General features: G+C 42.9%; 1 protein-coding gene across 22 annotated transcripts in view; it reads right to left on the minus strand.

The window, feature by feature from the left end:
- Positions 1–20913, minus strand: part of FAT3 (FAT atypical cadherin 3) — a 426083-nt gene that overhangs the window by 331201 nt on the left and 73969 nt on the right. For 19 of the 22 annotated variants that reach the window (XM_080567237.1, XM_080567235.1, XM_080567238.1 and 16 more), the window contains one exon: positions 1403–4714. In XM_080567237.1, the coding sequence (XP_080423363.1) occupies positions 1403–4697 (3295 nt within the window). In that variant the 5' untranslated portion in view covers positions 4698–4714. Of the gene's footprint in view, positions 1–1402; positions 4715–7340; positions 7438–16340; positions 16530–20913 lie in introns of those variants that run through there. The other 3 variants (XM_080567219.1, XM_080567234.1, XM_080567236.1) reach the window with 3 other exon arrangements.

Genomic DNA, 20913 nt, shown 5'->3' on the forward strand with positions numbered 1-20913 from the left:
CTTTCAGTTCAATAAATGTTGAATCCCAAGATATTCAGAACAAGGCTGAAGCATTTAGACCAAACTCCCATTGCTTCAAAAGGAACCCATTTATCTGAAGTCCATGCTACTCAATAAAGTAGGCTACCATTTTTAAATGCCAGAGCTTAAAACTGAAAATCATGTTCAACTTCCTAAATAGTGTTGCCCAAGTTCATTCACTGTAGGATATGTGAGTTCCTAACATTTCTAGAAATTTGAGTAGGTGCCCTCTTGGCTTCTGACACTCAAGTTTAATGTTTCTGGACACAAGGTTTTGACTGTCATCTGTGCACAGCTGCAGCACAGAGACTACAACACAAATAGAATAAAAATATTTTCAACTGCTTATGTTCAGACGAGATCCACAGCATTTGTAATGTCGTCTGTTTTTCATAATGTTCAGTTTAGAAAGTTGACATTTGATTAAACAGTTTGAATTTGCCAAAACATACATTTTAATCTTATGCTTTAATACCACATTCTCAATTAAAAGCTTCAGAAAAAAAAGACATACAAAGTCTGCTTAAACCACAGTAAGCCCACAGACCCAACATATTTAATATAATTTTTTAAACTGTTGACTAATATTTTATAATTTCTTCACTTCTAGTACCACAGCTGCACCATTACTCCCAACAGCTATCAGACATATAAACAGCCAGCTCGTTAGCCGTGTTTTACTAGATAGCCTTTTACACTTGGTGTTTTCCACATTTTCCAATAGGGTGTGGTAGAAGTGAAGATTAACATCTTAGAAATCTTCACTCTGTTAACACTACTGCCACCAAGGAAAAGTCAGCACAGGCTGAGTGCATCTATCCCTGTATTCGTACCCTTCACAAGCATGCCTACACTGATGAAGACAACATGCTACAAGAAAGCATACTATACAGAATGGCACATCATTCCAGACTGCTGACTCCAATGAAAAATTACTCCCAGCAACAAGGACAAGACCAAAAATAAGTTTTAGGATGAAATAATTCATATTTCCTGCCCCTCAGTTCCTTCCATTGAGTTTAACACTGCATTCAAGGTCATGAGTGTTATGACTCCGTGGAGGTGACCTGAGTAACTTACAACGATCAACAGATAATACAGTGACTGCAAGAGAGTCATTACGCAACTATCACTGCTTCTTAAATGGAGTCATCACATAGCAGCTGAGAAGCCATGTGCATTATTTCACACTCACAGAGTAATGAATGCAACCAGGTAATTAAATCATGTCATCACTGTGCCTGGAAAATCCTTATTTACAATTTTATCTTGCCTGTTAAGAAGAACCGAACTTCATGTAATGGGCAGAAAATAATTATGCCTAGTTTCCCATTTGCAAGACCCTCTTGGAAAGGAAAAGGAAATTAGAAATGAAACTCACCTGTTTCTTCATCTATGCTGAATCTCCCCAGCCCACTGCCGTCCCTGATGGAATACTGGATCTCTCCATCCCTTCCAGAGTCCTCGTCTCGAGCAACAACTTGCAAAACGCTTGTACCAATGCGCGAGTTTTCCTTTACAGATCCAATGACAGCAAAGTCAGGAAAATAGGGGGTATAGAGATTTTCGTTAACATCCACTACTTCAACTTCCACAAAAGAAACAGAAGAGAGAGAAACTGGGCGTCCCTTGTCCTTTGCACGCACTGTCAAGTTGTAGAACTGCTGCTTCTCGTAATCGAGCTCTTTGCTCAAGCGGATGGCACCGCTCGCTTTGTCTATCTCGAACCGCCCGTTGTAATCGTTCACCAGAGAGTAACGGACTTGACCTCCCAAGCCAAGATCTGGATCATGAGTTTCCAACCAAGCTATGACAGTGCCAACTGGCAGGTCCTCAAGGACCTTCACATTGTAGCTGGATGGTATAAAGGCTGGAGAACAATCGTTGACATCATCTAAGAAAACCTTCAGAGGCACAACGGAAAACTGCTGATGGCCACTGTCTGCTTTGTCCCTAGCCTCAATCTTTAGTGTGTAGTTTGCTTTTGTTTCCCGGTCCAGCTGATCGGCCACATACACCACTCCAGTGGAACTGTTGATGGCAAATTGCTGGGTGTCCGTCAGCACCGAGTAAGCCACCTCTCCATTCGATCCTAGGTCTTTATCTCTGGCTTCTACTTGGATAATCTCTGTACCAACGCTTGTACTTTCTAAAATGTTAACTGAGTAACTGTCCTGTAAAAAAACAGGCTTGTTATCGTTTGCATCCTCTACAGTGACAGTCAACAGTCTCCATGCAGATTTCTGTGGATTACCTAAATCGTAAACTGTAATATTAAGGAGATAGAGCTCTGTTTTTTCACGGTCCAAGGGCATAAGAACTTTAAGTACCCCTGTCTCCATGTCAATGTTGAAACAACTATCTCCATTACCATCAGAAATTGTATAAACTACTTTTCCATTAAAGCCTGAGTCTGCATCATAGGCTTTTATCCTTAGGATGGTGGCACCAACTGGCAGATCCTCTGAAACCATCACATCAGTAGGGAAGGTTTTGTCAAAATGTGGTGCCTGTCTGTTCACTGAATAAAAATCGAGAAAACCATCTTCCAAATTCAGCTTCACATTTGCTTTTGCCTTTTTGAGCAATTTTTCTGCTAGCTTCTGAGCAACTCTAGTCTCTCTACAGCTAAAGGTCTTTGAAGACACTTTCCCATGAACTACCGAAATATTAACAAACATAGCATCAGCAAAGTTTTCTCCATCAGTGGCTGTTATCTTAAGGCCAAAATTGCTGTTCTTTATGCCAGAATTAATTAGAGATTTTTTAAGTTGCAGGACACCGGAGTCAGGATTTAAATAAAAAATGCCAAGCTCATTTCCAGAGATTATTTTGTACTTTACAAGCTCTAACTCATCTATGTCTATAGCAGAAACAGCAGTAATGTGACCACCAACAGGAAAGTCAGATGAAATCACTCCCTGACATGCCACTTTTTCAAAGAGGGGTTTGTTATCGTTGACATTGCCTATGTATATGGTGACATTCACCTCACTTTCATGGCGGTAGGGAGAACCCCAGTCAGAAGCCCTCACAATGAACCTGTAGCTTTCTGGTGAGGACTCAAAGTCCAGTTCTTCAGATGTGCTGATGATACCTGTAAACTGGTTTATTATAAATGGCAGTGAGTTCAGACTGGCAATGCTGTATGTTATGTATCCATTTTCTCCCCTGTCTTTATCGACTGCTGAAACTGCCAAAACGCTATAGCCCACAGGGACACTTTCGTTGACGAACGAGCTGTACGAAGGCTGCTGGAACTCCGGAGTGTGATCGTTGGCATCTTCTATCCTGACAGTAACCTGTGCTTTTAAATCACCACCTTTGTTTGTATATACTTCTAATTCGTAGAGGTCCTTCTCAATGATTTTCAAAGGACGAGCGGTAGTAATAAGGCCTGTGATGGGATTGATCTTAAAATAATCAGCATCCTCACTAGGAGATAATCTATATTCCACACCCAGTGGCTCTGGCATCAGCTTAATTACTGCAACCACCACACCTGGAGGTGAAAATTCATTGATCGAAACATCGTAAGTTTCCTTTTCAAACTTTACGGGTATACTTTCTTTTTTGGGACTAGCTATGTGGACCAATTTGACTGCAGAAAATTTCTGAGGAGATCCTTTGTCCTTTGCTTGGAGAGTTAGGTTATAACCATATGGGAAACTGTCCCAGTCAATAGGCTTTCTTTCCTTTATTTTGTACTCATTCATCCATTTACCTTCTTTAGTCAGAAAGAACTGTTCTAGCGGATCTCCTGCCACAATTGAAACAGATTCAATTTCTCCATTGGCTCCTTCATCTAGGTCGTCAATGTTAACAACTGCATAGGTAGGCTCCTTGTCTGATGGGAAGGGAATATGTGTTACTACATTTATTGTTGGGGCATGTTCATTTATACGTTCAATGTGAACATAAAGCTTGGCCGTACTGCTTACACCGTTGTTTCCATAAAGCTTCATCCCACGGTCCACAGCCAGAATCTCAAGATCGTATCTGTTTTTCTCATCATAGTTTAGCCGGCCACTTAAGGAGATAACACCACTCGTAGGATGTACTGAGAAGAGATCAACTTTGTTTTTGAAATAATAATAAAATTCACCATTGGACCCAATATCCGCATCCGTTGCGGTCACCTGTGCAATGCTAGTCCTTAAAGGAGTGCTTTCCGCTATTGTGACAGAGTACGTGGTTGGTGAAAACAAAGGTCTTAAGTCATTCATGTCCAAGACTTGGATGTTCACTTTTGTCCATGCTTCCAAGTCCTCTCCTCTGACAGACCCTTTCACTATCAATAAATAGTTGTCCTGGATTTCTCTGTTTAATATAGCAGAATTCCCACCTTTAGTCCTTATTCTCAGGAAACAAAAGTCAGCAATGATGACTTCCTCTGCTTTAAAAAAGCCCTCATCGTCGCCAGACACTATCCTGTATTTGATATCCCAAGAAAGATCGGCCAAGGTAATGCCCATTCTCGTTTGACTGTTGACGTAGGTCCTGGCAGCCGAATTTTCGTACACAGTAGCATTGTAAGTGGAATGTGTGAAGTGAAAGCCAAGTGGTGCTGTTCCATGAACTACCTGGCAAAGGCAGGCCAGGAGCTTGACAATCAGAAGGGCAAGGCAAGACGGAGGAGGCCCTGTGCCTGACCAGTGGCCCATATTCACCTCCATCACATCTTTCTTTCACCCTGTGACAGAGAGAGAAAAAGGAAGACAGTTAATCAAGAGCTAAAAACGGTACTGGAAAAAGCATTATTTCAAAATTACTTACTAAATTTGTACCTGAAAATAAAATATATAAAATAACTAGTTACTACATATTTAATAAAACAGAAAGGGAGAACACTACACACAAAAAAGCAACAGTTTTGCATTCTTTTTTTACATGTGATAACATATATACATATCCACACATATATACATAAAATATATGGATAGTCCACACTGAAATTATTATTTTTATTTAACAGTAGCTGCAACAAAGTCTAAACTTGTTCATTTTTATAGCATATTGGAAGACTCCTTTTTAGTCCTAACCTTTGGGGATGAGACAGGATTTTCATTATCTATGTAGCACTGTGATAGTCAAATTACTGATAGTTATCAGGTTTAATATGGGCAGTTAAGAAAGATCAGATGGTTAGTGAAATTTGAGCCACCAAGAAAAGGCAGTACATAAAAATCACTAGCCAACCATTACTGTAATTACAGATGCCTACAGTAAAATCAAAATAAAGGTAGAATTATGGCTATTTAAATGCAATCGCACACACATACCCAGATAGTGAGAACAGACAAAATACAATGAAGAAAATAAAACTGCTCGATAAAGTTCTCACATAAAGAGTCAGGTTAGTAAATGTCACAGCTAAGATAGCCCACCAGACTTAACTCTGCCCTTTTATATGTACTACAATGCATCCGTAATTATGATCACTGCCATCCACCAACTACATGTGGTAACACACAGTAAATGAGGACACAGATGAGTATTTTTGAACATTGATGAACACTGAACACACTCAATAAATGCTCCATTATTTATTTATACTACTCCCATCTCAACCTAAGAAAGGTAAAGACCTTCTCCAATCTGTTGCCTGTCCTGCTGTGGACTGGCCATCCTGGCTAGCAAGAGCATGAAGACATTCTTAATTGGATGGAGTCAAATCCAGCTTGCACCAAATTTCACTCTGGCAGCTCCAAGCACAATTTGGCTACAAATAAGGCATGTGGCTTCATCGCCAGCAGTCTTAATCTACATGTGGTCCCATTTCAGCCACCTCAAAGCAGCAAGAGCCCTCCCAGCGAGAGCCCTTTCTTGATTGCAAAAGGCTCATTATAAGTATTGAAATGCAATTAGTTAGCAGCCATTTGAGGAAGATGTGGAGATCCTCCATACAGTCCCATTGTGCATTAGTCCCACTGCCTCACTTCATATATCTGAATTTCCAGGTTAAACTGAGACAGGGTAACGGGAGACATCGGCTCGAGACTGCTGGAGGGTGCTGCAGCAGCTGTGAGCCAGGCTGCTGCTGATTGCTTTCCACGGGAACGAAGGGAAAGGAAGGGAGCCCGAGGAAACTAGTCAGATGCTTAAAGTGAGGCAGTGTGAAAAAGCTTCTTTGTTACAAAGTACGTTCACTGCTACTCATGAAAATCATAGAAATCAATTGTAAAAGGCAATTATTAAAAGACCCACTGCACACATACATTGTTCTCATTGTCATTTAAAAGCTGCTTGAAAATGCAGTTTTCTTCAAGCTAGAATATAGAGTGGATAGGAAAAGTTGTCGATAATGACAGGAGTTAATTTGAATTTCCAACATGATTTCAGCATCCCCAAGGAGATTTATAAATTGCAGGCAAGTTTTGGAATATGAATTCATGTTAGTTATCACTTCCAATATAACTGAATGACTACTGCATTTTTAAGTACTAATGACAATCAATTTATTGCACTGATGTTATAATGTTCACACAAAACACTTAACTTCCTGATCCCACAGTCTATATCCCATTGCTTAACACGTTAATCAGTTTGATCAGTTCTCCCAAGTGTTTGTCAAGGCACCCATCTTTCAATATACTTATTTTTACATACGGCACCCCCCCTCCCCCCGCCTTGTTTCTGACTTATTTTCCATTACACCAACAAAAAATGGAACTGTCCATATTGAAGATAAAAGTCTAAGATCTATCACCTCCTGGACTTACATTTCCAACTAACAGGCAAATCCCCACAGAAGTACATGTGGCACTTCCTTTTCTGAATATCACACATCACCTAAATAACATGTTAACCCCTGTAGTTTATACAGAGAAGATGTACAAACACAGACTTCTCCAGCATGCTTTGTGTACGAGCTCCGCATGCTCTTCCCATGCCCAGGGTGATCCCCAGAACACCTAAGATGAAATTCTTCAACTAGGAAAGACTTTTTAATGTTGTTGCCATTTCACTCTACTAAAAGATCAGAGCAGTGGAGCTGTATTTTTCAGCACACTAAACATTCATCAACTTAATCCACCCATGTGAAAATATCAGTCCGCTGTTTTCATGGAGCTTTATGTGAATCACTTTGAGCACTGCCACGAAAACTGCTGCTTCGGCCTAGCATGGGAGAAGATGCTCTCAAGTAGAAAATACAAGCAATATACCGTATGCTGCTGAGGAACAGCCAGCCAAGGAAAATGAGAAATCCTAATGGGAAAGTCCCAATTCATAACAAAATACAGGGCTGTGTCTCTTCTGTGAAATGGCACTATTAAAATCCTCAACAGACAAGTCACTGTGTTACCGCCACTTTTTACCAGAAACACATCAGCATCCTCTCTCCATACTGCAGTACCAGCTTTCCAGGTCCTCTGTAATCAGAAATCAGCTTTCCTGAGAAATCTGCTGCAAGCAAAATGCTACAAGCAAAACAAAATAAAATGTACCTTCAGGTTAGCCATACACAAGGTTATAGACTCCACAGTAGCAGACAAGCACCACTATATATATATATTTACAAAGCTATATGATCAGGAGAACCTAATGAAAAAGTTGTGCATATCCCAGGCAATAATGTAATATGACAACCTCATGCTCCCACTCCATTTATTTATTTATTTTTAGAGAAAGCCAGGGCTGAGACCTAATCTCAAATACACAGCTGTAAATCCAGCTATGTCAATGGTCTATGAAGTTTGTGGTTCAGTGCTGAAACACTCAGTTCCAGCTAGAAACAACATATGACACACACACGCGTACATGTGTATGTATACATAGCATGTGTGTTTGTGAATGTGCTTTAGTTCTGTATACACAAACACACAGTTTGTATAATTTTAAGTATAACTTCAGGGTTGGCACTGGAAAAATTGGGCCTTCCCATCAGGCAGCACTTTCAGAGTTTGATTTCACTTCAGATGTGGTATGTAGTACTGTAACAATCTCCTCACTGAAGTTATTCATCCATCCATATATTTATATGGCCATCATCATTATATTATTGGAAAGTCCCAACGGACGAGCTATTAAACTGCCACTTGGACTACCCAAGAATGTTTTATTCATTTACTGAATTCCTTTCTTCTGGGATATTTGTTTTTAAGAGCTCATAATACATACATACTTAATGCACAGGAAATGTAATGCGATAGGTTACAGAAACAAAGTACAAAGCGACCCACCGTAAATTAAGAGGCATTTCTTTAAAGGCACTTCTTGTCAAAAAAATGTTATGGTTTCGAGTGAAGAGAAAGATTGTGATTACTCGTGGTTGATTTTGAAACGTTTGGGCAGGAGCTACTCCAAAAAAGAAAATAAATCCCCTGATACTGCTCAACACAGTCTGAAGAAGCGGAATAGCTCTTTAACAAGAACAGAGGCTAAAACACAAAACCTTCTAAATACCCAAAGAAGCAACATGATGACACAGAGAAGGAGGCCCGCATCTTTCCACTCTAGCTCACATTAAATCCTCTGGTCTTGAAGTAAGAAGAAAGGAATGGAGAAATAGAAAGGCCATTGATTTTTAACACTCTTAAAAATAAACTTGAACATCATGGAGAACTCTATGGTCTCGTATTTAGTTCTCCACTCATCCACTTGTCCTTTGTTCTTTGAACAAGAATTACCTATGTAATCCAAACCTTGTAGAGTAGCCACAGGGACCTGTAGGTGGCTGGTGCTCCTTAGAGGAACTGGGGGAGGTACGTGCATCATTCTGTTTTTTCATCTCAGCTCTGTCAATCTGCAGCCTGGGCTGCATCCAAACACAAAGCCCTACCAGACTGGGAACAACAACTCAAGTCCCAGGGACTGCCAGGATTCCCACACATCAAAATTGTGGGTCTGATTCAGTGTGCAGACACAAAACAAGGGCTGTATGATCCTCTGTTTGATTCCCTCTCCCAAGGCTAATTCTCCTAATCCCAAAGATCTCTACCCCATAAAATACATGAAAAAGAAAACAATATATATATATACTCTTGGGTAAACTCTAAAATTATTAAACAAGTGCCAAAAGGACTTTTAGAGAACATAAGGTAAACTTCTTCAGCAGGCAGAAGGAATAAGCTTTTAGCAAGACACAATAGGGAAAAGAAAAATTTCCTCTCTCATCCTTCAAGCTCAAGTATGCCCAATGAGATAAGAATATCTTCAGCTGACCATTGCATAAATGATCTTAGGGAGCGTGAGTATCTAATACAAACATTTAAGAATTTCTACAAGTCCTTTGAAAGGGAAGAGAGAAGAACCCAATCTGTCCTTCACCTCCCATCTTCAGCAGAAGGACCCAATAAAGCTCTTACCTAAAGGATCCTCCAGGCTTCAGTATGCGGGGAGAAGAAAAAATATTTTTTCAATTCAGATGAAAAATTTATGAGAATCAAGGTGTTTATGAGCCTTTGTGCATAGGGGTAAAAAAGGTCAGGAAACAGGGTTTGGTCTCATTTAAAGGTTTTTAGAATGATTTTTATTTTTCCAGAACAACCTGTGAAAGTCAGGCTGCCTCCTCAGACAGGACAGGAGTGATGACCTCGAGGTATGGAATAATACTACAATTCAGAAATACTACTCTATTCTCAGGAAAGGAGTCACAATTCTCATTCAAATGGTAGCTATTACAGTTGTATTAAATAAGCAGCTTTACAGCAAAAAGGTGTATATATGAAAACATAAAGGACCTTTTTTTAGAAGGCAGGAAAACATTAGCTTCACATGCACATGACAAATAAATAGTATGTATTAAAGCGATGAAACGGCAGCAGGAACAGCAGCAGATTTTGTTGTAAGTGACCTCAATCTTGCAAGTAACTCCTTCCTATCACTCAAATAATGTCAACATCGGCAGCAGTCTATCTGTTCTTATGGTCTAATCATCAGAACAGCAAACCTACAATATCGCCATGCGGCTCCATCCACCTGAACGGAGCCTCTTATTCTCAGTGCTATTTTCTATCAACAACAGCAATCTGCCCCTACAAAAACTCCTGCATGACCAGGTCACGTATACCTGCCAAAAGCACTCTTGACTCTTTTTCAGTTGTTTCCTATTTAAGTTCTACATCAAGCTCCAACATCGATAGGAAAAGATGTTTTTCGCAATGCTGCCAATGTCATGACATGGAGGGGGGACCCGTGTACGTCACTGCCCTCTCCTGGAAGGAACCCCCTCCATAGTGCAGAACTATGGAAAACTTCAGAACTCACGGAAATTAGTATTTAATGCGTGTGGAAGACGGTGATCTAGGAGTCGGATGGATGTCTGTCTACCAACCTTAGGCACAGACTAGAGACAGCGGTGGATTTTATCCTGCCCCCTCAATGCGCGCGCAGTATCATTAGCATGTGGTCAAATGAGAATAGGGGGAAAACATCAATAATGGCACATTATTAAAAACAAACAATGGCACATTCTCTAGTTAGATATCTTTCCTGAACTACACCCAGATGTACCCCACAATAACTTACCCAGCTAGGAAAGGCTTACAATTTACTGGCCAGGAAAAGAAATTAGAATATACAATAAGAATATAGAGTTTGTGCCATATGGAAATGAATTAAAAATGCATGTTCAACTGTAGGCAGGAGGGAAAAAAAACCACCTGACTGACATCGACGGTAGATTTATGCCAGGGGATATATATTCACAGGGCTACCTGCTCCCTGATGAATACAAAGATACGATTTTCCATATAGATGATTATATCATGATGTGTTTATCCCAAAAGAGAAGATGAAGACAAACCAACCATTTCTGCAGAATAACCCCTTGCAGGAGACAGCGCTATAAATCCTAACCTTCCTTGTAGCTGCAAATCCTCCCGCTGCCTGCATCTATTTCACACGAGAGAAAGGCCGCTCAGCATGTAGCGAGTGTAATTCCAGGCCGTCCCTAGGAAGTGAAGATTTAGCCACCCAGCCGTATGTTGTGAATAACTGGGGTCTGCTAGCAGGTGCTGGGGATTTTTCCATACAACACCAATTTTGGACAAGGATCAGTTCATCAGCAGATGCTGATGATACTTGTGAGCAGGAGCTGGGCATCGTTTGTCTTTCTGGGGAACTGCTGCAAAGGGTCTTTGGGACTCTCCCTTCCCCCTCGAGGATGAAAAACAGCTTGGGGAAAGCGTGGGGGGGGGAGAGGGGAGGAATAATTTGCCGCCATGTGAGACTTGTCAAAAGGGAATTCCAGGGAGCAACCTTACAAGGGATTTGAGCTTGTCCCTTGGTGGTCCGTCCCGCTGGAAACAAAGCCTGATGGCCAGTTTTTATGCTTTATCTCCAATCCCCCCTGGCTCCTGCTTCTTAATCGCTGTAAAATGGGGAAGCTCTGGGGCAGTTTCAAAACGCGCAAGCTATTTCCACTGGGGCTACATGCTCCCTCATGAAACACACTCAGAGATGCTATTTCTTGCTTATTTGGCTTCTCTCTCTCTCTTTTTTTTTTTCTTTATCTTATAAGCCTACTCTGACCCTGTTCAGGGAGCACTGGTTTGAAAGCCCCTTCTAGGTACAACGTCACAGTAAAAGATCCGGGTCTTGTCAGTGTCACTCATGTCACTGCTGGTCCTTCTCATCTCTCCCTCCACCACTGATTTGGGACCACAAATCAGCATCCTGGGACCCCAAATCTGCGCCCCGGGTGGCTGCCTGGCACAGGCAGGCAGAACCCCAACCTGGCACTGCATCAGCTGGGACTCCAGCGGGATTTATGCTGTGCAACACAACTGGGCTGTTTGAAAAAAAATTGCCCTTACTATACTGCAAATAATACAGGCAATAAAGACCAGACCAACTTTTGTAAAAGACCCTGGAGCGAGCTGATCTCTAATTTTTATGGCTGGTGACAGGCAGCAATGGAAGGAGCTCCAACCCAACGAGAGATGTGACACAGCATTGAAGCAGATGTGCTGGCCCTGCTGATGAAAAAGCATCTCCCGCCTTTCTCACACAAAGCCCTGTGAACAGAGTCTCTTCCATGGCAGCTTCTCTTCAGATCCACGAGTCCTAGGTGCTGCCAGCCACTGCAACCAGTCTGCTCTGTGCTCAGGATCCTGCACATACTCCTCCTGACAGTTTGCACTATCTTGTATAAACTATTTGGCTATAGTTTATAGTAAGAAAGAAGTCTGTCAGATTTACAACTACTGTTTCCAGGGCCATAATAGGTATATAGGTGTAAGGACTGGAGTAAGCTGTTACTCTCAGGGGGAAAAAATACTACATATCTTCCTCAGCCGCTCTGTGTGCCGAGGCCGGGCAGCTCAAATGGTCCAGACCATTATATATGGGCAAGAGGCGGCTGCTAGGAAAAGAGATGAATATACAAAAGTTCTTCCCAGTTGACAGCCTCATATTAAAAAGAAATAAAAAATAACGGAGACCAGGAGAAAAGATTACAAAGTGGCAAGTCAGAGTAATGACAGTCCAGTGAGGATTTCACAAAAAGGACTGTGGAATAGGGGGGCTAGAACCAGATGATCTCCAAGGTACCGTCCAACCCAAACCATTCTATGATTCTACAAATACAGCATTTCACCCCGCACCAGAGCCCAGCTGCAGGTTTGTCTCCAAATGACTTGCCAAGTAAGAGAGAAGTGGTCTCAGCAGGACTGCACCCTGCGGTGGCAGTCAGTGCTGCAAGGGCAGGTACGGATGGAGGCCATGGGAACAAGCAGGGGCAGCCAGGAGAAGGATGCACAGAGACAGCGTGGGACCCAGTGCCCCTAGTCAGCACAGTGCCATTTACCACGTACAGGAAGAGAAACGGAGGCAGACACACGTTCTTGACTGTGGCACAATGAGGATCATTCTCCAGAAGTTCGCCCTGGGTTGCTGATCCTCAAGTTTCTACCATAAAATGATAGTTCTCAGTCCGTGCCGGAGAAACACTCAAAGTGAGCTGAGAAAAGGCACTCAGGCACTGCCTGAGCAATCCGGGGTCAAGTCTGCAAAGAAAACATATAGTGGATGTATCCAAGTGAAGTTTATAGTGGATGTATCCAAGTGAAGTTTAGAAAATAATAATAACAATTAAACACAAAACTATTTGAGAGATAGCTAAATCTTATGACGCTGAAGGAGAAAAAAAGGAAAAAAAGCTTTTTCTTTCTTGAGGCTAGGAACTGGATTGTTGTTTTTGCAATGCTGTTTCTCTTCAAGATGGCTGTGTCACATGGCAAGAAAGAGAGATCATACTTGAAGCACAGGGAGCAAATATTTTGATTGAGATTCTCAACAAGTTTAAGATCTGAGAACGAAACCTAGATTTAGCAGCACTCATTTTCCTTTTGATAGGGCAGGAATCTGCAGGGCGCCGGCACCTGCTGCTGCACAGCAGACGTAACGCAGAGCTGCCTCCAATCCTGAGCAACCCACTTAAGATGTCTACAACCAGCTCCAAATGCCTACAAGGGTCTGACTTCCAGGTGACGCTGAGCAACCATCTTCTGAAACGCAGCTCCCAAAAAACTACCTCCCGCTGGCCCTCTTATAATTAGCCTCTGACAATTTGGACCAAGCCTGAGCCATCAGATGTCTGTGTAAAACAGACAGAAATAATCACCAATGAATACAGCCACTGGTTTCTACATCTTCCTGTGCAAAAAATCAGAAAGGCTGTGGTTGTGGTTTTTTTTTTTTTTTTTCTAACAGGCAGCATTTAGAGAAAGGGCCAATGCCACAACTTTTTTAAATTACATCCAGTTCGGGCCATGGAAATTGGTTAACCTGCCTAAGTAAGAAGCCATGCAATCCCTCAGATAAGCAGAATCCACACTGCAGACATTGCACTGGAAATAGAAAAGCTGATGGAGTTAGACTTAAACTGAACAAAGCTACTACGGAAACCTACACATTTCCTTCCCAGGCTATGTGTTAAGGCCAAAGCACGGCAAGGAGCAAAGCTTTCCATCAAAGCTGGTCTTGAAACGTTACCTGCATTAAAAGAAGTACCTGAATCTATGACAGGCACTGATTGCAATTGTTTTCACTGAGACATTATTCATTATTAACACTATTTCTGATGCACAAGTTAGTGCTGATGGCACTAGGACAGATCTGCATGAGCAGCTCAGGAGAACCTACAATACCATCTCCACCGGGTACCTGCACCCTGGCCATCAGCCACCGAGGGACAGGCACAGCACTGAAAGCCTTCAGCACGCTGAAATTCCCACCACATCCAAACAACTTACCCATACTGAAACCACACACACTCCTGCCCCAATCCCCCAGTGGTCAGCTCCTGCACAGATATTTGAGATGAAAACCACTTTTTAGCTTACCAAACACAAACTCAACCCACTCTGGCTTCAGCTTTCCAGCTCGGCCAGTGCAGTTACCGCAGCAGGGAGTCCCTCGAGGGCTGTTGCGTGCCCAGGGAGGTGAAGGTCCAACTTCGCAGGCACAGCCCAACAAAGAGCTCCGAAGAGCAGAGATCCCTATTTAAAGCTGAACCATTCTCTTTTGTTTATTTATAGTAAAACCATTAATTGCCAATCGTGTATTCGTTTGTTGGAAAACTAACACTCCAAAATAAACAACAAGTTGAAAGACCATTCCCAGAACACTGAACGGTATCAGGAACAGTGCTAAAAATGTAAATCAGAAACATCAAAACACATCATGATCTCAACTGAAGGAACAAACAATCCATTATTTCTGTGCCAGAAAAGAGGTTACCCATAAGCCGTCAGCTAGCTGCACAGTTATCTACAGTCCAGCAGTTATTTATGTCCTGGAGAATGACAGACACCACTGTACAGTATGTTGAAAATATCTTCGTGGCAATCAGCATATGGCAGATTAAATGAGGTATCTCTTAGCGCAGTCTCAATAATCACCTTGGAAAAGTGCCTTTAAAATATTTGGCATTAGAGGCAGAACCTCAGAACGAGTACCACAGCATTTATTCGTATGTCAAAACCACACACACACACACAAAAAAGTATATGTATTTGTTTTAGCCCTCTTCACTAACAGAGCTCCATGCTCCCCTTGGAAGAAGGATGAAATTCCCTCTAAAATCAAGGAGTGCTGCATGGAAAACTAGTGAAAGCAGCCTTACAGAGCTAGGGTCTGTCCCTTCATCCCCTTGAAAGGTGTTTAAAACAGGTCAAGTGCCCCAGCTGCCTGGGAATCCCCCCAGGCAGCCGCACAGGGAAGCAGTAACTGCTCCAAAGGCGACTGCTCTTTACCTCCTAAAATCCTTACGGATTCAGGACTTTCCTAAAGCGCCCACATCCGCCGGCTGTCAGCAAAGCCTTGCTTCCGAAGTGCCTGCATCCACTTTGAAAAGGCTGCCCTTGAGCTCCCCGATCTTCCCACACGTCTGAAAGTAAGGTAAGCGCAGGCACTCATCCCGTTGCCAGATGAGGAATCAGGCATGAACTTGCCAAGCCCCTTGCTCCAGCCACGCAGGACAGCCCCCAGGCGCTCCCGCTGCCAGCTCTCGCTGCCTGCCTGCACTGCCCTCTGTACCTGCACAAGTCAGGGCAGGAAGGTTTCCCTACGAAGCAATGCTCACCAGCACCACATGGCTAAATGTTCAAAATCTGGGATCAAACACTGATTTTCCTCACCCCGTTGCAGTGGGTACCAATGAAAACCTGTCATTTATTCACAGTTCATGAGCTTGGGTTTGGTCTGCAAAATGACATCTAGATCTTGAACAGTTAACTGAGGACACTGATAATGAATTGGAAAGTGTAATGTTAATAATAACAAGAACAGTATCATGACTCCGTTATGCTGTTGAAGATGGTAGCCCCCGGGAAGAGGAGGGTCACCTCTTCATGCCTCACCCTTCTCCATTTGCTCTCCTAGAGTCAGGATCACCTGCAAGCCCAGGTCAAGCTGCAAAGCCTGCACTCTCAAGCTCTGGACAGAAAGTCCGTGCATGCCACATGCACACCAAGCACTGGTTAAGGTAGATCACCCAAACACACAAGACGGGGCCAGGCCTGGTTCCTCTGGCCATGCTTTCACCCTGCCTCCTCTTTACCCCCAGTTTGCTGCCTGTCTCCTTGGTCTGGACTTCTCCCCTCCTGCTGGGCGCACACATGCCAGTGGTGCCACGCCAACTCGCCGCAAACCCCGCAGGTAAATCTCCCTAATGAGAGCCTCGCCTTCATTTCCACGCTTTGACAAGCACCAAAATCATTAGCAAGGTGGACACCTTGCAGCAGACGAGGCATAACATCCATGCCAGTGCTCGCCAAGATGAACGGGGCAGGTCACTCCTCCGAACCCCAAGCCACATGTTGCTGTTCTCCCACTGCCCGTTCTTCTGACAAGAGATGGGGAAGGTTGCTCACCTGAAAGTCCCTGAAATTAAAGGACTCCAGCCTCAATTAGAGCTGTGAGCTCACGTCCAGTGAGGCTCGTTGCTGCTGAATTTAAAACTTCAACTAAAAACGAAGTCTCACGTATCAAGGCACTGCTTGCGTGCAGTTCTTCTTCCTCAGACTCCGCCGTGCGCTGATTGGAAGCCAGCTGCCATTTCAAGCTGATGTGCCTGGAAATCTCCAGAAAGATTAAAAAAAAAAAAAAAAAAAAAACAAACTTTGCCAGACAGCTTCAGGTCACAAATCAAAGTCATCAGGAATAATTTAGCCTGAGATGAGGCTGCTCTATCTGTTTCCTCTATACTTTCAAGATGAAAGTAAAGAACAAAAATGTAAGAGTTACAAAATTGCAACATATCCACTTACTAAAACAAATCTAGCAATATTACAAATCCGTACAGCAAGGAAAAAAATAGAATGCGTGTCACACTTGTGAAACTATTGTGGATAAGGAGAAAACGTCTGTGGATATAATATATTTCTAGAACACTTTTATAAGAGAAGGCTCTCAATAGCTTTTGGCATACAAAAGCCACTGTAAGGACTGCAATAAAACTGAGTATACTGTAAAAGAGCCATCTTGCATTCATCCCTAGAATTTATGTTCAAATGCTCCCACACTAAATTCTGCATTCTGTGGCTTTGGGAAAAAAATGATTTTATTTTATTAAATGAACTATAATATATATTGTTTCTCTGAAGAAAAAGTATCGGTAGGAACATAAACTAAGTAGTTCTTTTCACACTAAAAATAACTGGTTGAAACTTTCAAACTGCTTTCAGCACGTGAGCACACTCAGCACTAGCAGGGGGTTACGCACACACGTACAGCCCGGTTCTTGTGCCCGGCTGCCCTCACACCCCATGTAACTCACAGCCTGTGACAGCTGCGGTCCCTTGAGAGCTTAAATCCTTGCTGTTGAGTCCAGAGGATATTCTAAGGCCCAGCATGGTCTCAAGAACGCTAAAGGATTATTTTTTTTATGACATGTAAAAAGTACAGCTCCGGAACAGACATTCCTCGAGTGCATGCTTTCCAGCGAGCACAACAAGCAGAGGGGCTGCAGGACGCAGAGGTGACAGGCACGGAGATGCTCGCTCCTGAACAGCATCAGCGATGTGCCACACCGCATGGGGCATCCCTGTAACAGCCCGGGTCCCACAGCCTGATGACTGCCGACTCCTTTGCCAGAGCTGCAGGCACAACTGACCCCGGGACCTGTCACATTCCGGCATCCACAGCCACGGTCACTTCATGCCACAGCTCAGTGATTGTGGCAGGATGAGCCAGCGTGGCCACCAAAGCGTCCCATGCTTACCCCTTTTTCCTTTTTTTTTTTTTTTTTTTTTTTGTGTGGATCTGTTCTCACTGGGGATTGAGCTCGCCATCACAAATACTCCTGCAAACAAAAGGAATGGGGACAGCAACGGGTCCTGGCGCAGGCGGGACGGATCCTTTCCATGTCCGTGGCAGCCCAAGCTGTTTCTCAAACAACAGAGTTGAGGCAACCAAGATGGTGTGCAAAGCAGAAAGTACCTTCAGGAAACACACTGAACACTATCAAAACACCAAAGTCTCAAATAGACACGTGAAGTATTTAAATGCTTTCACACCCATAACAAATTTTGTTTACTGCCCAGCATTTAAACAGCTTTTTCTTTGCTATTGTAAGGTTGTTCCCAAACAGTGTGAATTTGATGCTACAGTGAATAGTAGCACTTCAACTCCTATTTACAACCCATTCAGCAACGTAATTCCACAAATAACATGCAGGATTTCCACACTGTGAAATAAAACCTGTTTGGGGCTCAAAGGAAGTTGTGCAAACTAGCTGACGAAATCACGTCCTTTTGTTTCTCCTCTTTAACATAAAAAAATCAAAGGAAAAGGAGAACCCTTATTCAAGTAACAGGAGAAACTTTATTAAAACCATTACAGCCACCCAGCCTTGTTAATGCCATGCAATGTAATGACATGCAAATGTCATGCGTGTAATGACATGCAAAATGCTCAGTATCCAGGGAAACAGCGTCCTAATGAAGTTGGAGCCTACTGTACAAACGCACCTTCTAAATCACCACCAAGAATGTCGATTCCTTAGGGGCTGGCCACTTTATTAGTGTGACACCCTGATAGTTTCGTCATGCTACAGCTTCAAAACAAAAAGCTAACAAGCTACTTTTGCATAAAGAGCCCTTTTGTCTGCAGTGCAGGGACAGCCCCTTTTTAGCATCTCGTTAGATACAGAGCTGCTGCATGAAGTAGCACATGGCTGGCTTCTCTACGCCTATATTCACCTTCATGAGAGTTTTTCAGAAATCTGTAATGATGTGCACTAATTAAACTGCATAACCAGCAAAAAATGAAGCAGAGATGCTGTTTGCCACCACTTCTCAGCAAACAAATTTGCAGTAGGAGAAATTCCAAAACCTTCCACTTTTCTCAGGATCCCGGTGGTCTGAAATCCATTTCATTGGCACCAAGCCCTTTCATAAACTGACTTACGATCACATTATTAAAATTAAATTGAAAACGATCAGTTATGCTTTGACATCTACTTACTCACAGGGATGTTTTCTAGGAAAACAGGCAGGTCTAAGGTAAGGAAGCCAACACAAAATGCACTCCTACTCTTTGGTGTAGCACAACATTAGTGGGCATTTGGCCCACTATACAAAATCCGTAGTTTTTTCAGCAACCATTCATTTATTCTCCTGATTTCTGTGGCAGCTAATTTCACCCAACAAACCACTGAATATAAAGCAGTTCCAGTCAGGTTCCACTACCTCGTCGCTTCATGACCAAACTTTGGTATTCCTCTCTTCCAGTAAGTGTCACAGCTTAATAGGAGCACATACCTTAACATTACTGCTTCTTCCATCAGATGCCCGTCATCTTCTCCGTGACCTTTTCGTCCTGGCAGAACTGAATTCCCTTTGGCTCATTCTTTTCCACAAGTGTAACACCCTTTATAAAAGTACACAACCTGAGCTACGAACAGGGTTTCCAGCGTGGCCTCAGGACGAGGGAGCCAAGTGGTAAATAACCCAACTCCCAGCTGCTACCCAAAGGCACCCACAGTCATACAACTCCATATGCTCTACCCGATGCTGTCAAGCATGAAGTTATATGGTATAAAAGGCTCCATCGTCTTCATGCTGCTGCTTCTTTGGTGCCCTGTCCCTTCGATTTTCAGAAGCTGTACTCCTTCCCTGTTGCAAGCCTCATTGCCTCTGTACTCAGATCCTAAGGCAACTTGGCTACCTCTCCCTTTCCACCCACACTGCTCTGGGGGGTCTCCTATCATTTCAGAAATGTTTACATCTCTAGTAAATTCTGTCGCCTTTCTCACACCTCCCCTCTTCCAGGCCATGGTGGAGCAGACCCTCATTTCTCAGCACCACAAGCAGCTTCATCTCCTGAAACACCTCGCAGCTTTGCCTGGTGCTTCCTCCTCTCAAGCTCTGAAGCTCACTTTCACGGACCACACAAACTGATCCTGCCTGATTAACCTTTTTAGCTGGTTCCTATGCCTAAGACATCTTCTTAAAAGGCTGTAGAAATTAGGGCCATAGCTTTCTCTCACTAGTCCTTTTTTCTCTCTCTCTGTCAATATATCCCACTTGTACAGCACGCCCTAATGGTAATTTCTGCATTGTATCTGTGTATCTGAAAATCTGGCTTGTAGTACCATAATTATCTGATGCTTCCCTACATCTCCCTCTAGATTGCTTTCATTAAACCCTCTCCTTAATTTTATAAACAGGTTTCCAGACTAGCTCAAAATGTTATTTTCTCTAAAGGCATCCTCTTGTGCACACTGGAAGCAATTAAGCAAGTGAACTTTCTCATCCCCGCTCCATTTTGCTGTACCAGCTCACCCACTTCTCCAGCACTGCTTTTTCTAATGCCTTAAGACCAGGAGTGACCACAGCAGCGATCCTGAGAAGATCAATCTTCTCTCAAAGGTCACATCAGAGCTGGAATTCCTAGAAAGACTACACCAATGAAATCAAAACCCAGCAACAGTCAAAACCTGTCAACACTCTAGTGAGAGCTAATGCACATCAGTCGGGCATTTTTTGTTTAACGCAAAATGATACTTAAAAGTTAAAAACCCAACAAAAGCCGCTAAATTTAGAAAGTCTAAGCATGGTGCGAGAAGTGGACATCTCAATACCTTCCAAAATGCCACTACTTATGCAGATTCACTGAGAACTTATCAGCAAGAAGCTTTAAAGTGAGGAGATCTGAACTCGTTTCATCTCTAAAACGCAGCTGCTGGGTGCAAAACCACAAATACTGACTTCCATGAAGGCTATCTCCAAAAGGCTGGCTCTACCAGCAACACCATTTCCAGAGGTACAAGGCACCTATAGCTCCTCTTCGTTCATCGGGAACTCTGTTGTGTAACCTGGTCACTGCCAGGAGAAAGTTGAGCTCTGCACCACTCTGTCTTAGCTTGCTTACTTGTGGTTCATGCTTAACTGCCTGCTGTGAGTGTTGTGAGGTTTTAATTAGTCTTGGTCTGCAGAACACACC

The sequence above is a fragment of the Anser brachyrhynchus genome (assembly GCF_964034855.1).
Source record: "Anser brachyrhynchus genome assembly, chromosome: 1".
NCBI lineage: Eukaryota > Metazoa > Chordata > Aves > Anseriformes > Anatidae > Anser > Anser brachyrhynchus.